An 18,135-nucleotide genomic window follows, 5' to 3' on the forward strand; every position below is an offset into this window, starting at 1 on the left:
GCCCTCAGGGGATGTCCCTGCCATCCCCCCGATCTAGAATGGTAATTCTTTTTTTTTTTTTTTTTTTTAACATTTATTTATTTTTTGAGAGCCAGAGAGAGACACAGGGTGAATGGGGGAGGGGCAGAGAGAGAGGAGAGGGAGACACAGAATCCGAAGTAGGCTCCAGACTCTGAGCTGTCGGCACAGAGCCTGACGCGGGGCTCAAACCCAAGAACTGTGAGATCGTGACCTGAGCCAAAGTCAGATGCTTAACCGACTGAGCCACCCAGGGGCCCCAAGAGCACATATCTTTAGCATTAGATTCTGTGTTCTGATAGAACAGAAAACTCCAAACAATGGTGGTTTGCCCAGAGTGTGGGGGGCAGTTGTATCAGACTCTTCTGTGCCCACTCGGCTTCCTGTGGCCCATCTTCTAATCCAGCTGTTGCTGAGGTAACCGGGCCACCAGGATGGGGACTGGGCAGCTGTGTGGTGTGTCAAATCATGAGTTTGGCGTCTGTTGACACGTCCCTTGTGAGAAAAGCTGAGGAAGTAGAGAATTACTAATAGCTATTCATGCATGGACATCGTCACCTTGCTGTGGAATCCAGACAGCTCAGGACGGAGGACTGCCACCAGCCTCCAGGGGCCTCCCAAGCTGTCCTCAAAGTGTGACTGAGTTTGGGAAGGAGAGGCACAATGGTGGAGAGAAAGAGAAAAATAAACCTAGGGTTCAGGTGAAAGCTGGTAAGGGGCCCATTGGCTCAAGTTCGCCGTGTGTATGAAAATGGTTAATGTTAATTTAGGTTCTTTTAAAACAAAGGGCAAAATTCAGAGCCAGGAGAGGTAGGCAAGGGCTGTGAAGAGCAGTGGTTAGTTGAGGGAAAGTAGCCGGCAGCCCTGAAGCTGAGAGATCGTAATCTATTTATCCTTGTTGCTGCTTGTATCTGCCCCCCCCTGCCCCCCGCGATGGCCTGCCTCCCCCATGCGTTTCAGAAAGTTTCCGCAGGGGTTTTCCTCTTAGCGCTTTGGAGTGAGGTGGTAGGTGACAAGCTGCTGGTGGTTCCTCAGGATGGAAGCCACGGGCTCAGTCTGAAGGATGCAGTTGAGCTTCTCAGTGAGAAGGGACATGACATGGTAGTGCTGGTGTCAGAGGTCAATCTGCTTCTGAAGGAATCCAAACACTACACGAGAAAAATCTATCCAGTGCCATTTGACCGGGAAGAGCCGGAGCACCGTTTCTGATCTTTTGGAAACAGTCACTTCGCTGAGAGGTGGCTCCTGAACCCTGCTGTGAGGGAGGACAGGAATACCATGATTGTTACCGACACATACTTCGCCAACTGCTAGAGCCTCCTGGAGGACTCGCCACCTTGAGTTTCCTCAGGGAGAGCAAGTTCGACACCCTCTTCACAGACCCAGCCCTGCCCTGTGGGGTGATCTTGGCAGAGTACCTAGGCCTGCCCTCCATGTATCTTTTCAGGGGCTTCCCACGCTCCCTGGGGCACGCGATCAGCCAGAGCCCAAACCCCGCATCCTACATTCCCAGATGCTACACTCAGTTCTCACACCGGATGACCTTCCCCCAATGGGTGGCCAACTACCTCGTTCATTACTTGGAGACCTACCTTCGTATTCAAAGTATGAAGACCTTGCATCCAATATCCTCAAGAGAGATGTGCACTTACCCACCTTGTATCGGAAGGGCTCCGTCTGGCTGTTACGATACGACTTTGTGTTCGAGTATCCCAGACCAGTCATGCCCAACATGGTTTTCATTGGAGGGACCAACTGCAAGGAAAAGGGAGTCCTGTCTCAGGTCAGTGGCTTTGTTTCTCTTTGATCGCTCTGTGTGTTCATGGGCAGACATCGTTCTCACGTGCACAATCTTCCCTCATGCATTTGGCTCTTTGAGCCAACCTGGGAGGGCTTCCTGAGGAAGGGGATGCCAGGCTCGGAGTGGACTGGCATGGAGGGGGTCAGAGGCTGAGGTTCTGAACGATGGAGAGGCTTTGAATGAAGACAGGGTACATGCGTGCCAATAACAGGCAGTATCTTTAGCGAGGTTGTCTGGGGACAGTCATAGAATCATAGAATGAGTCTTGGAAATTTCCAGTCCAAACCCTACACCTACCTGCCGAAGAAACAGGTGAAGCCTTGACCAAGAGGACACAGAGCTGAGGGGTGCCTGGGTGGCTCAGTTGGTTAAGTATCTGACTCTTGATTTCAGCTCGGGCCACGATCTCATGGTTTGTGAGGTAAACCCTTGGGTAGGGCTCTGTGCTGACAGAGTGGAACCTGCTTGGGATTCTCTCTCTCTCCCTCTCTCTCTCTCTGCCTTTCCCCTGCTCAAGCTCTTTCTTTTTCCCCCTCTTTCAAAATAAATGAATAAACTTAAAAAAAAAGGGAGGGTGCCTGGGTGGCTCAGTCGGTTAAGCAACTGACTTTGGCTCAGGTCATGATCTCATGGTCTGTAAGTTCAAGGGTCATGATGGGCTCTAAGCTGACAGCTCAGAGCCTGGAGCCTGCTTCGGATTCTGTGTCCCCCTCTCTCTGTCCCTCCCCCAGTTGTGCTCTGTGTGTGTCTCTCACAAATAAATAAACATTAAAAAAAAAAGGGGGGGGGGACACAGATCTGAAAGGACAGTCCGTGTGGAAACTATTCTCCCACTTCTGTGCCTCACTCTTTCCCAGAACTCTGAACCAGAGATCCGCAGACAACAGCCAGTGGACCAAATTTGCCCAGAGGCCTGTTTTTTATATGGCCCAGAGCTAAGAATTTCAAAGGGATATTAAAAACAGCAACAGCAAAGAATACGGGAGGGAGATGTACATGACCCACTAAGCTTACATATTTGCTACCTGACCCTTTATAGAAAAAGCATGTTGACTTCTGACCTAAGGCAAGTATGTCTTTTCAGATGCCTTCCTGACGTATGGGAAGAGAGCCCAGAGCTATTTGGGAAGTAAAAGCCTGTGAGTTTTTTGTTTTTGTTTTTGTTTTAATATTTACACCTTCGAAAGGCTTCAGATCACTCTTTCACACCAGAATTCTCCTTTTCAGTGCATTTTTTCATCAGAAAGAAATCCTCAAGTAGGTCCCAAAGACCTTTATCCCTCTTCTTTAACATCGGGTGATTTCTTTGCTGACACATGGGATAGTTGGACATACCTACGAGAGCTGGCAGGAATGTGGAATAAATGAACATAATTGGACTGGTTCTATAAGGCATGGGGCACGAAATAGAAATACCATATGCCAGGAAAATTGAACCAAGTAGTTAGTTCATAAGCAAAAATATAAGAAGAATTTGGCATAAGAAGGAAAAAAATAGCACTTTTGTTACCTTTGTTACCGACCATTCTATTTTTGCAAAAACAGAAATGTATTTAGTCGTATCGAAAAACCAGATGGTGGTGAATGTGTTTTCTGAGCATCATGAACTTAGTCTGGAATCTCAGTTGTCATCCCAACATATTATGATGTGACATCATATGTCACCATATTATGCAACATGTAATTATGCAACATGTAATTATCAACTTGTACTTTTAAATTAGGAATTAAAGGGATCAGAGTCAGAGTTTTTTCATTAAATGATCAAACCAGGTCAACACTGTGAAAAAAAATTTGTACTTCGCCGTGATGGAAATATTTTAGGATCGTGTAGAGGTGGTGGTTGCATGATATGGTGAATGTACTAAATGCCACTGAATTGTTCACTTTAAAATAGTTAATTCGCTTACGTAACCTCATATAAAAAAGTACTTGAAAAAGAAGATACATCATAGATCAGGAAAAATAAAGTCCTGATTTATAGCTGAAAAAAAACCCCCCAAAACCAAACATTCCTTAGTAGGCAAATAACTTGGTTGGGTAATCCGTAACCACTATACAAGTGGCCACGAAAAGTTTGGAAGCATATTTGACTTCAGAAATAATCCAAGAAATTCAAATTAATAAACAACGAGATTCAATTTTGCTTATGAAATCAGCAAGCATGTCTTATAGGTAACTCTTGGCTTACCTCTAAAACAGGGATAGTAAATTTCTTATTACGCTCTTGCTAATGTGCAGAGCCTTTTGAAAGCCAGAGCTCGGAGAACGGTCCATGCATAATGCTATGATTCACAGTTTGGGGAAGTGTGATTATTCTCAGGGCAACCTGTGTGCTCCCACTCTTGCTTGTGTGCAACAGCAAGAGATCACTTCCTAGTGCCCATGTTAGAGTGACTGACTACAGACTCTCTTGGGTCCTCTGCCCAGGGAGGGACTCGGCCACCTCAGCTCCCTGGTTTCTTGTCTGCCTGGTTGATGGTTTCCACTGGGAGACCTTCAGAGGCTGGACCTTGGGGCAGCCTGAGATGTCCTGAGGCTTATCCCAGCCCTACCCAGGGCCCCCTCTCCAGCCCCATACACCTCGTCACCTGCCCCCAGAGCAGTTCTTCTCAGGCCACATTCTCAAAGGTGCCTTTCCCTGTGCCAAGAGGGGCTCCAGTCCAGGTCAGATGCTGGAACAGTCTCTCTGTTGTCCTTGCTTCTTAACTGATACCCATCCTTCCCGTGGCTAACCTCTTTTCCTTAGGTTTCCAATGTCCCCATTTCAGAAGAGAGTTTGATGTCACTATTAGAAGGGGCATTGGAGTGTTTTTCTTAGAACAAAGGAATTCAGAGAAAAATTCTAGTCTCTTCCACTCGCAAAGCAGAGAGCTGCTCAAAGCTTCAAGGCCAGGTTCCCACTCTCCCTTTTGGGGCCACACAAACCCAGGGAGCTCAGGCTCCCGGACCAGCACGTCCTCTCTGCACAGCCAGCTCCATGGGAGGGGATGAACCAAAGCCCAGCCCTAGCCTGAGCCAGGGTGGGAAAGGGGCAACTTTCCCTCCCCTCCTGGCTCCCGGGATCCCTCCTTCGCCCCCATTACGTTAGTCAAGTAAGAGCTACAAGCCTTGCATTCAAGCCCAGCTGTGTGGCCAAGGCGGGTGGCTTCTCTCCGGGTATTCATTTCTCCGTCTGTGGAATGGGGACACTCTGGGGTTGGGGGCAGGTACGATGGTGTTTGCGGGAGAACTTTGAAAACCATACACGCAACATATGCAGGACAGGCTGCTTTAGGCCGGAGTAACAGGATGGAGACCCCTCAGATAGGAGACAGTCCAATTGTCACACGAACGAGCAAACCGAAGCTTCCAGGCAAACCAAGTGTGGTGCCCGAGGTCACAGGCTGCAGTGAGAACCCACTCCCTTGTCACTCTCTCACCCTGAGACCACACTGTTGGCCTGACTGTTTTTCCAGGGATACAAGACCTGGAGAGTAGCAGCCTCCTGAAGGGAGGAAAGGAGACTGAACAACGATTCAGCCGATCTCAGGTGCCTCATCTTTGCCATGTGGCCTTGGACTTCAGCCTTCTCATCTTAGAATGGGGCTGAGAGCATGTGCCTCGCTCCTCACAGGGTTGTTTGAGGATCACATGGGCAGCGTGTGAAGGTGCTTTGTGGACTATTGAGGGGAGCTATGGTCCCTGTCCCTCTCTTCTCTGGACCTTAGCTCAACGCAGGCTGAGAATTTCTGTGAGGTGATGTAAACGTTGCTTCCTCGCAGTACGCTTTGGGGAGCATTTTCTCAGAAAGCTAGCTCCCGATTCCTCAGGACCAATTCTTGCGTTCCCAGGTTTCCCCCTCTTGGGTTCTGGAATCATCTAGATGGTGGTAATCAAACAGGGGCAATTTTTGTCCCCTGGGGGGCAACGTCTAAAGACATTGTTGGTATCACAATTAGGGGATGACAGTGTCACTTAGTAGATAGAGACCACGGATGCTATTAAAAACCCTATCTATGAAGCCAAGAGATACCTACCCACCCTCTCCCAACAGAGAATTTTCTTCCCCCAAAAGGCACTGGCGCTAACGTTGAGAAATACTGATTTAAATAAATTCCACGTGAATATCAGTAACTTCTACCCTGCAGGGCCCACTCTCTGAGCCATCTTGTCTCCCTTCAGGGGTCTCTACAAGTAATAGTCACTCGGCCTGCAGTGTCCACATTTATTGGGCAGCTGAGGATTGAATTCTAGGCAAGTCAGGGGAAGAAAACCTCAAAATGCCAAGTCATTCTTAATATGCACTTTTAGAAATACACGACTTACGCCAATGTCTACAATGCGTTTCATGGTTTGTTTTCCTCTCAAAAAGGGTTTTGAAATGTGTTTATCTTTATGACTGATTAGACGTGCAGAGCGTTTTGACAGTATTGTTTCTGTTAATAAGTAATTATCCAGAATAGCTAATGAGTCAGTATTTTTTTAAAAAGTATTCCACATGAGTATCTGAAAAACTCGAACCTTGTTTGATTCCTAATTCATGTAATTCTAAGAGAATGAGATTAAGTGGGTTTAAAACAAAAGCAAACAACGTTACCGAGATATAATTCATAGAGCATACCATTCATTCATGGCAAGTTTATAATTCGGGTTTTTTTTTTTTTTAGCATATTTGTAGATTTGTGCAACTATGACCACGATCCATTTGGGAATATTTTCAATCGCCCCTAAAAGAAACCCTGGCCCCATTAGTAGTCACTCTTCAGCCCCTGGCACTCTGTCTTTATGGATTTGCCTATCCTCATCACCTCATACAAGTGGAATCACAGAATATGTGACTGGGTTTTTGTTTCTTTTTTTAACAGAATGTTTTCAGGGTTCATCCATGGTGTAGCATTATTTTGATTGGTGAATAATATTTCCTTCTGTGGATATACCACACTTTGTGTATCTACCAATCAGTTGATGGACTTCTGGGTTCTTTCTACTTTTTGGCCATTATGAACGCTGCTTCTGTGAACATTCACGTACAAGTTTTGTGTGGACATATGTTTTCAATTCTCTCCGGTACATGCCTAGCAGTGGAATAACTGGGCTGTGCGGTAAGTCTATTTTTTATCTTTGAGGCACCGCCAGACTATCTTTCAAAGTGCCTGCTCCATTTGCTTTATTGTGGTAAAATACCCATAAAATAAATGTCCACCATTTTAAGGGTTTTTGTTTGTTTGTTTGCTTGTTTTGGAGAGACAGAGACCGTACGAGTGAAAGAGAGAATCCCAAGCAGCCTCTGCACCACCAGCACCGAGCCCAATGCGGGGCTTGAACTCACAAAACTGTGAGTTCACGACCCGAGCCGAAACCAAGAGTGGGAAGCTTAACCGACTGAGCCACCCAGGTGCCCCAGATTTCACCATTTTAAAGTGTGCCGTTTAGTGGTATTTAGTATCCCCCCAGTGTTGTACGCTATCACTACTACCTAGTTGCAGAACATTTTTATCATACCCAAAAGACGCGCACATACCTTTGTAAGTAGTCACTCTGCATTCTGCCCTCCCCGGCCCCCAGCAACCACCAATCTGCTTTCCATCTATAGATTTGCCTCTTCTGTATATTTTATAGAAATGAAACTGTATAAGGGCATCTAGGTGGCCCAATCTGTTTAGCGTCTGACTCTTGATTTTGGCTCAGGTCATGATCTCGTGTTTGTGGGTTCGAGCCCTGTGTCTGGTTCTGCACTCTGTGGAGCCTGCTTGGGATTCTCTCTCTCCATCTCTCTCTGCCCCTCCCCTGCTCGCTCTCTCTCTCTCTCAAAATAAATAAATAAACTTAAAAAAAGAGAAAGAAATGAAATCGTACAAAAGTGGACTTTTATATCTGGCTTCTTAGCTTAATGTTTCAAGGTTCATCCATGTTGTTGCATCTATTGGTAATTCATTTCTTTTTTAAATATTTATTTTTTTGAGAGAGGGAAAGAGAGAGAGTGTGAGCGGGGGCGGGGGAGCCAGAGAGAGACGGAAAGAGAGAAGCATCCCAAGCAGGCTCTGTACTGTCAGCACAGAGCTCAGCAGCACGGGGCATGATCCCACCAACTGTGAGATCATGACCTGAGCCGAGATCAAGAGTCAGATGCTCAACCAACTGAGCCACCCAGGCGCCCCATTATTTCATTTCTTTTTGTGGCTGAATAATTTTCCATTGTGTAGATGGACCACTGTTTATTTATACATTTATCAGTTGATGGACATTTCTGTCATCAGTTGATGGGTTTCTACTCTTTGCTGTTGTGAATAGTGTTTCTATGAGCATCTGTGTACACATTTTTGTTTAACTGTTGTTTTTATCAGCAAAATTAAAAGGCAACTGATGGAATGGGAGAAGATATTTGCAAATGACATATCAGATAAAGGGTTACTATCCAAAACCTATAAAGAACTTATCAAACTCAACACCCAAAAAATGAATAACACAGTGAAGAAATGGGCAAAAGACATGAATAGACATTTCTCCAAAGAAGACATCCAGATGGCTAACAGATGCATGAAAAGATGTTCAATGTCACTCATCATCAGGGAAATACAAATCAAAATCATGATGAGATACCACCTCACACCTGTCAGAATGTCTAAAATTAACATCTCAGGCAACACCAGATGTTGGTGAGGATGCAGAGAAAGACGAACCCTGTTGCACTGTTGGTGGGAATGCAAATTGGTACAGCCACTCTGGAAAACAGTATGGAGGTTCCTCAAAAAATTAAAAATAGAACTACCCTACGATCCAGGAACTGCGCTACTAGGTATTTATCCAAAGGACACAGATATGTTGTTTCAAAGGGGCACATGCACTCCAATGTTTATAGCAGCACTATCGACAATAGCCAAAGTATGGAAAGAGCCCAAATGCCCATCAACTGATGAATGGATAGAGATGTGGTACATATTCACAATGGAATATTACTTGGAAATCAAAAAAAATGAAATTTTGCCATTTGCAACAACGTGGATAGAATTAGAATGTATTATGCTAGGTGAAATTGGTCAGTCAGAGAAAGATGAATATCATATGACTTCACTCATGTGGAATTTAAGATACAAAACAGATGAACATAAGGGAAGGGAAGCAAAAATAGTATAAAAACAAGGAGGGGGGACAAAATATAAGAGACTCTTAAATACAGAGAACAAACTGAGGGTTGCTGGAGGGGTTTTGGGTGGGGGGTGATGGGCTAAATGGGCAAGGGGCATTAATGAGGGCACTTGTTGGGATGAACATTGGGTGCTATATGTAGGGGATGAATCACTGGATTCTACTCCTGAAATCATTATTGCACTATATGCCAACTAACTTGGATGTAAATTAAAATAATAACTAAAAAAACCAGTTGTTTTCCGTTCTTTTGAGTATATACCCAGGCGTGGAATCGCTGGGTCAGATGGTAATTTTATGTGTAACTTGTTGAGGAACTGTCAAACTGTTTTCTACAGTGGCTACACCATTTTATATTCCCACCAGCAATGTATGGATATTCCAGTTTCCCCACATCTTTGCCAACAGTTGTTATTTTGCATTTAAAAGTTTTTTTATTACAGCTATCCTAGTGGTGGAGAATTGATATCTCATTTTTATTTGCAGTTCCTTGATGACTATTGATGTGGAGCATAGTTTCATATGCTTGCTGACCTTTGGACAATCTATTCAAATCCTTTGCAAATTAAAAAATTGGTTTTTGTTGTTGTTGTTTTTTTTTTTTTAATTTTTTTTTCCAACGTTTATTTATTTTTGGGACAGAGAGAGACAGAGCATGAACGGGGGAGGGGCAGAGAGAGAGGGAGACACAGAATCGGAAACAGGCTCCAGGCTCTGAGCCATCAGCCCAGAGCCTGACGCGGGGCTCGAACTCACGGACCGCGAGATCGTGACCTGGCTGAAGTCAGACGCTTAACCGACTGCGCCACCCAGGCGCCCCTGTTGTTGTTGTTTTTATTGAGTGTCGGAGGAAGCAGTTGGGAGGATGTTCATGCTGGGTTACATCTGGGGGCTGAATCCAGGCTTCTCTGCTCCTCCATTGTCCCCAGAATGTATGCTCTGCCCACTGTTATCACAGTGGGAGCTGTTTCCGAGGATGTAGCCTTGAGAGAGGAAGATAATTGTTGATGGTAGACCATGTGGATGGTATACATGACTGAACCCAGTTAAGGGCTCTCTTAAGATTTGGCAGGTAGGGGCGAAGATCACTTGACCTTGCAGCCACTCAAGACAAGCCTTGTGAGTAAGTTCCCTTGCTTATTAACCCCAACACCCATCAATCTAGAGTGGTCTGCCTCTGTCTTCGGTCTCTCCTTGCCCTCCATGTACAGTGACCAATTTGTGAGCCAACAATTGGTGAACCAGCCAGAAAACTGAAGAAACGGGCTTTGGGAAAGAGGTGTCACAGGAGAAATCCCGAGTTGGCCATCAGCCTTTCTGTGGGAGGTGGCATATATGTCAGATGCTTATGGACCCCCAGATGAGTATGGGGACACATGAAAACACTGGCTGGTTTGGTGCACTCGTTGGAGCCACTGTGCAGAGTGCTCTGTGGCAGAGAAGAGAAACAAATGACTGCAGGATGGGTGGACTGCTACTGTGGGAGGCTTGGTGGGCCTCCGTAGCTTAACTAGAGGCTGAAGGTCTAGTTAGAAGGTTGGAAGAAGAGCTGAGGTTGGAGAAGGATGTGCGGTGCCCGCTGCTCTGCTGGCTTCGGGGCTGGCAGACAAGGCATGGGTTGGGCACTACGACAGAGACAGCAGGAAGAGATGACCTCTAGAACTTTGGTCCAAGCTCTGGAAGGGGGCAGAGACCCGATGGTGGGTAGTGGGTTGACTGAGGTGCTGGCCATCTTCTGCTACGTGGCTACAAATGGGATCTTAATCCCCTATTAACAGGGAGGAGCTAGCAATGTAATGGGTGAGGGCAGAAGTAGGAGAAGTGAGTGCTCAGAAGAGTGGGAAACTCTACCCTGGCTCCTGGCCACCCTTATGCCATCCCATCCCCCCTTTCCCCTTTAGTTTCTGCATGCTTCTGCTTGCTGCCTAACATTTTACAGGAGTTTATCATCATTTTCCGTGGGGCCACTGGTCTGATAGGAGCGACTCCTCTTACCAGAAGCCAGAAATGCTTCTCAGCGAATTGAAAAATAGTTTTTGGTCATGTTAAAAGTTCCCATCTGTAAATCTATAGCTTAATTTGGGACAAAACCAGGAGCATTTCAATGTTAAATCTAACCATCCAGGATGGTATATGTCTCCTTTACTTATTCTAGCCAGATTTATATCTTGGAGTTGCTAAAGAAAAAAATCCAATTGAGTACACTTGAAGATCCACTGGCTTTATTAAGGACTCATGAATCGGCAGCATCTCATGTAGCAAGCAGAGGGGAGCTCTGAGGCATTGTACAAAATGGATGGTTTTCAAAGGAAGGAGGGTGGGGCAAGGAAGTTATTAGCAAACGACCCCCATCCCTAAACAGAATAGCAGAAGATTGGAGAAGAGGAGTTGAGACAGAGCCTGAGTCGAGGCTGGGTCATGGTGTCCACTTGTTCCAAGGTGAGCATGCCCTGCACGAGGGTGCTCTCTGCCCCCACTAGGTCATCGCTAAGGGTCACCTTGCCCATTTATGCTGTAGATAACAGCAACTCTTATTTCGTGGAGTAAATATAGAATGCTCAACAAACACTTGTGTTGTCTTCGAGTCTCCAACGCAGGATCCTTCAAGATATTTCCATATTTGACAGCCACCTCAAGTCTTCCCTGACCATTGCAAGAGACGTCCTGATGTGGAAAAAAAAAAAAAAAAAAAAAAAAGGACAAAACCAAAGAGCTAGTGTTGCACTCCCTGTTTAGAGAAAGCTGCCTTAGCAACGTTATAGATCTTTCTGGGTGTGCTCCATGTTACCCGTGCATGGGAGGAAAGAGCATTAAGAGTTGTCAGTTAAGGGCACATCCACCAGAGAGGTTAGTTGTGCTTGGAGACTGGGGCATTGGGGACTCCTCAGAGCTTGGTCACAGCCCTTTAGGATGCCATTAACAGAGAAATAGGAGAGCCAATGTAGCGGGTATCCACAGTCTTGTTCTGAGAATTGGATAAAAAGCAAGAGAGTGGGGGCGCCTGGGTGGCGCAGTCGGTTAAGCGTCCGACTTCAGCCAGGTCACGATCTCGCGGTCCGGGAGTTCGAGCCCCGCGTCAGGCTCTGGGCTGATGGCTCAGAGCCTGGAGCCTGTTTCCGATTCTGTGTCTCCCTCTCTCTCTGCCCCTCCCCCGTTCATGCTCTGTCTCTCTCTGTCCCAAAAATAAATAAACGTTGAAAAAAAAAAATTAAAAAAAAAAAAAAAAAAAAAGCAAGAGAGTGAGTTAGAATGATCCTTGGAGAGAGCAGCGAAGGCAGGTGAGTTTCCCCTACGTACAGGGAATTGATCTCTCCCTGTGTGCAAGCAGAAGGGTGGGGCCAGTGGTGAACGACTGGCATAGATTTAGTTTGTAATGATTAACATAAGGAAGGCACGCTGCCTGCCAGTTACTTGCCCTTCTGAGTGACTCAATGATAAGATAAAGATGATGGAAATAAATGCAGGAGACACAGCCTGATTGGAAAAGTCAGCTGCTTTGAGCTTCCACGGACATGGCTGCAGGATTCCCGGTTCCCCTGCCGGTGCTCACGGGGCTGTTGCTGTTCCTGTGTGTCGCGCCCCGGGCTGAAGGTGGGAAGGTGCTGGTCTTGCCCACGGATGGCAGCCACTGGCTCAGCATGAAGGAGGCCCTGCAGGAGCTCCATGCCAGAGGCCACGAAATAGTGGTCGTTTCGGCGGAGGTGAATCTGCATATCAAAAAAGAGGACTTTTTCACCCTGATGACCTACGCCATTCCGTGCACCCAGGAGGAATTTAATGACCTCTTTCTGGGCCACTCTTATCTGGTTTTTGAAAAAGTACATTTTCTAAAGATGTTTTTGAAAATCACGGAAAATTTGAAAACGGCTTCTTTCATTTTTCAAAGGTCTTGCAAGGAGCTGATGTACAACAAGGACCTGATCGGGCACCTGAACTCCAGTTCCTTTGATGTGGTTTTAACAGATCCTGTTTACCCCTGTGGGGCAGTCCTGGCTAAGTACCTGTCGCTGCCTGCCGTGTTTTTTTTGCGCTCTGTTCCATGCGACTTAGATTTTGAGGGCACGCAGTGCCCAAACCCTTCCTCATATATTCCTAGGCTATTAACAACGAATTCAGACCACATGACGTTCCTGCAAAGGGTCAAGAACATGCTCTACCCTCTGTCCCTGAAGTACATTTGCCACATTGCTTTCACTCCTTATGCAAGCCTCGCCTCTGAACTCCTGCAGAGAGAGGTGTCGGTGGTGGATGTTTTCAGCTCTGCATCCATGTGGCTGTTCAGAGGAGACTTTGTACTGGACTACCCCAGGCCAGTGATGCCCAACATGGTCTTCATCGGGGGCATAAACTGTGCCAACAGGAAGCCGTTATCACAGGTCTGTATGGGTGCCTACAATGTTCCAAGTGGAACACATGTTTTTTGTTTTTTTTTTTCTTAATTTACTTCCAGGTGTTTACTTATCTACCAGTCTTTCTAAAGATGTCTATCTCTCGTTCTCCTGACAGTTTGGTAAGATGAATGTTGAAGTGCCTCCACCAGTGCAGGAAAGGTTTGCCAGGGTCACTGAGAAAAATGAGAGGCAGGGGTGAGCGTCTGTGATAGGATTGGCAAGTGCTGCTTTGAGTCAACCAAGACTATCTTCCGGGCAGGCGCCGTCTTCATAGTTGTGCAATTTTCTCCAGCTGTGTAGGAGCAGAGAAACCGAGTTGTGGGCTGATCCATCAGGAGGTTTTGCTTGTGGGTGTTTGCTCATCCTGGAGGACAAAGGAACTATCGCATTGTGTTTGTTGACACGGTCGTTTTTAGTGGCTTCGTCTTGGAAGGGACTAAAGTGTGATCATAGGAGACCTAAACACCAAAAGGGAGCAGGAGTGTCTGAGAGCTTGAGTAAATTAAGGGGAAGTGAGACAATGCAGAAGAGAGAAGGTGGGGTCTCTGTGACCCGAGAAAGTAACCGAGTTCAAGTTTTCAGAGAGGGAGCTGTGCTGACAAGTTTTCCGACCAGGTGTTGATATCTGGTATATAACTCGGGACTAGCAGAATTGCATGGCAGGTCGGTTGAATGGCTTGGGATGCTGAAGTCATCAAAGGCTGGTCGGAGGGACTAAGGAAGAGATAAAACTAGGAGCCTATAAACCCAGTGAAGCGGAGGACGGTGATGAAAAGAATGGAGTCTAAAAGGGGAAAGAGTTGTTGGGAGGGCTGACCGCATCACCAGGCCCACCCTCCCAGCCCAGGTTTCCATGGTCGAAATTATTGCTTTACTAATACTTTCAGAGGCATCTGACATTAATCCTGGATATTTGGGTTTAATTGAAATAGGACTCATGGGAGCTATTTTATTTCTTAATCCACTGAGTTAGCCATCTTTTTTCCCCCCATTTATGCCATATTCACTGACTTTATATTAACTTCCATGACTTTAGATCTTTTATAGTTTTTGCATTCTTACTTCTGTATCTCTTTTTATTTATGTACATATTATTGCACAGGACTCTAATGCCATTTCTCTTTTTGCTTCAGACCACAAGCGAGCTATACTATCTGGCTTTTTCCTTTGTGCAATGCATTTATTCACTTAAAAAATATATCTTAGGCTTGTAAGAACTGAAAAATAGGAAGGCATTTAAAAAGTAGCTGGTGCTCTTTTCTTTTAGTGTTGCTATGTAAATATATCCTCTGGAGTTAACTGCACTGGTTCAAATTCTCACTCCCGTTTTTCTAGCTGAACGGGCAGGTGGGCAGGTGACCCAACTATTCTGGCCTTACTATTGTCACAATGAGCATACAATAAATATTATCTATTACCATTATTTAAAAAGTGCCCAGCAGGACAAGGTATGTCATCTGGAGACCGTTAGATGTTTGTGCCAATTTATTTGGTATGCGAAAGATCATTTACACTGAAATTCTCAAGTATTATACGTGCTAGGCACACCATTATCACTTTTGTTCCACTAAATTCTTTTTTACTTTGAGATTTTGTCTCTCTTACTTTGGTTTACCCTTAGATGTGACTTCTTTCGGTACTTGATGCAAATTTTCTCCAAATGTGAAAGATCGAAGTCTAAGTCTTTCATATTTTTGCTCCTTTTCTTTCTCAGGATTTCTGATGGGTGGAGTTCTTTTATTGGTTTTCTCAAAGAAATAATTTTTGGAATTGTTTATTCTTTTTACTATTTTTGTTTTCTATTGCATTAATTCCAGTTTTCTTTTTATTAATGATTGTCATTCTTGTATTTTTTGGTTTATTTTATAGTTATAGTTATTTTTCTAATTTTCCTTTGGTAAGCATTAAGTTCCTGTTAGAGTTTTCTTAATAATGAAACACCGAAAGTCATAAAACTTTTCCTGTTTCCTAGGTTTTCGCATAAATTGCTCATATATTTTTCCTTTTTGTTTTTGGTAACTCAATGGTTTGGATTTCCTCTTTGAGCTCATAGCTATCTTCAAAGCTGTTTCTTTATTCCCATATAGTTAAGGTTTATATTAGCTATATTTCTCTTATTTTTCTAATCATTTTATATTTTAATCAGAGAATGTTTAAAAAATTTTAGTAGGCATGTTTTAAAAAAGGCATGAAGAGGGTAAAACTAATTTTGGTATATTTTATTCAATCAAATATATATAAAACATTATACCTTCAACATATACTCAACATAAAATTATTAATGAGATATTTCACTTTATTTTTTAAAAAGTTTATTTATGTTGAGAGAGAGCATGCGTGTGCTTGAGAGAGCATGAGTGCATGAGCGGGGGAGGGGCAGAGAGAGAGGGAGAGAGAGAGTCCTAAGCAGGCTCTGTGCTGCGAGCATGGGGCCCAAAGTGGGGCTTAATCTCACTAATGGTGAGATCATGACCTGAGCCAAAATCAAGAGTTGGATGCTTAACCAACTGAGCCACCCAAGTGCTCTATTTTACATTCTTTTGCTTTCATACTAAATCTTCAAAATCTGGTATGTATTTTACACTTACAGCATATTTCAATTTGGACTGGCCACATCCAAATGCTTGGTAGTCACGTGTAGCTAGTGGCTTCTATGATCGGTAACTTATTATTAACATTTGTAAATGTTCCATAGATACACCTAAAAATGTATATTTAAGTTTTTTTCTATTTAAAAAACTGTGACATCCCCAATTCTGAAAATGGTGTCTTAAACTACTTCCTTATTTAACTGGGGTTGCTCTGTGGGAAAGTGCTAGTGAGTCCATGGAGAGTCCACTGCAGGGTCTTTGAGATGGTCATCTTTTGCACCAAAGGAAATGCCATTTTCTCCACTCTGAAAGCCCACTCAAGCCTTTCCATAAAAGAGGAATATTGATATACAGGACTGTGATTCTGGGGCCAAGACATTTTTTAAAAGAGATTTTCAATTTGGAAAATTCTTTAAATAAAATGGTTTCTTTTTCTGTAAAAGGCAACTTTCCACTTAGCAGCACTAATTCAGATATATCAAAACTGGATGCTGTTTGCCCTCAACTGTTATAACTAGCCACCATTCTACTTTGTCTTCACGAATTTGGCCACTTCAGGCATCTCATAGAAATGGAAGCATACACTATTTGCCTTTTTTGTAACTGACTTTCTTCACTTAGCCTAATGTCCTCAAGGTTCATGCATATTGTAGCATTAGGTCAGAATATCCTTACTTTTTAAGGCTATAATAGTCCATCGTATGGATACACATTTTGCTTTTATATTCATCCATTGACTCATCCATTGTAGGTTGCTTCCACTAGAGCTGTTGAGATCCATGACTTCTGAGTGACCCCAGTATGCCACCCAACTGAAGACTTTCCTGAACAATGAAGACTTATGTTAACCAATTGTACAGACACAAATGCACTTATTGTGTCCTGCACAGAGCAGTAGTTGTTAACCCTTAATTAGCATAACCACCATGAAGGTGTGCACTTTCCTATCACTTCGAAACTCCTGACATCCCTTCTCCCCCTGCTCCTCCTCCCCTCCCCACCAACAACTATGAATATCTTCACTGGTGAGTCCCCTTGCCTGGCAGGCAAATGAACTCATTTTTTTAAAAGCTCTGGCAGTCTTCTTTATTATAATACTTCTTGTACAATTAGTGGCTAAGAAGCACTGCCCAGGATACCTCAGTGACCACTTGACGTGGTTTTAACAGACTGTGTGCCCTTGTGGGATAGTAATGGCTGAATCCTATGTTCCTGCTAGGTCTTGTATGCACACCATTCCATGGGGATTGGGCTTAACTCAACTTCACATGTTCTTAATTAAGTGTGCTCAGGCCACATGAGCTTCCTGTAAAGAATTACAAATAATGCTGCACTTTTAGTCTATCCAGTTCCGTGGCCTTTTTGTTCCCATGTCTTACGCACACTTTTCCTTAGACACAACCAAAGGGGATGGATGGCACATTTTGTGATGGGCTATCCCAAGGTAGCCATGCCCAAAACAGTTTTCACGACGGGGATAAACCGTGGCAACAGAAATGTATTCTCTCCAATATGCATATGCTGCCTCACCCAATCAGTATCCCAGGCTCTCCAATCTTCCTGGCTTTTGTCAACCTATTTTAAAATAGATACATTCTGCACATGGCAATGGGATAGTTTTGTGTAGTTTTATGGAAATACTTTCCACATTTCCATAAATCACAGTTGTAGAACCAAGCTGGGTACAGGCTAGTAATCCTATTTGTGTTGGGTTTTGAGTAATCACTACCACTGGTTTACTGCTTACGTGACCTGAACAGCATCCTAAAGATGTTGTTAACTAATCATGTAACCATGAAGAATTCACTGAAGCATTTTGCTCAAGCCTTTGGAGGGAACATGTTCCTGCTAACACTGATGTCAGTCCATGAAACTCACTTTAGACTTCCGACCTCCAGATCCTTAAGAGAATAAATGTGTCTTGTTTTAAGCCACCAAATTTGTGGTAATTTGTTCCAATAGCCAATGGAACCGAATACACCACTTTGTCAGGTTAACCTGTTTTTTAAAAAGGCTACACTTAATACTATATTTAACCGGAAAACTCTTACTAGTCACTGGCATTTATGTGGGACTAAAAAGCATCTTTAAGCCAGAAGGATTAATATACTCACATCCTTTACTACCATGTGTTGAAAAATTGGAAGTAAAACGAGTTATCTTGGCAACGTTAACTTCAGAGCAAACTACCTGGCTCACATTTCAA

At 44.2% G+C, this 18,135-nt stretch overlaps 1 protein-coding gene and 1 pseudogene across 1 annotated transcript; both read left to right on the top strand.

Annotated features, from left to right (window-relative positions):
* The first annotated feature begins 951 nt into the window (after positions 1-951).
* Positions 952-6,780, top strand: LOC115522146 (annotated as a pseudogene).
* A 5,587-nt stretch (positions 6,781-12,367) lies between these two features.
* LOC115521235 (UDP-glucuronosyltransferase 1A3-like) lies at positions 12,368-17,554 on the top strand. The gene is made up of 2 exons (XM_030326312.1): positions 12,368-13,323; positions 16,681-17,554. Exons 1-2 carry the CDS (start codon positions 12,460-12,462, stop codon positions 16,717-16,719), a joined length of 903 nt encoding a protein of 300 aa, XP_030182172.1. The 5' UTR covers positions 12,368-12,459; the 3' UTR covers positions 16,720-17,554.
* Positions 17,555-18,135: the final 581 nt, after the last annotated feature.

The sequence above is a fragment of the Lynx canadensis genome, chromosome C1 (genome assembly GCF_007474595.2).
Source record: "Lynx canadensis isolate LIC74 chromosome C1, mLynCan4.pri.v2, whole genome shotgun sequence".
Taxonomy (NCBI): Eukaryota; Metazoa; Chordata; class Mammalia; order Carnivora; family Felidae; genus Lynx; species Lynx canadensis.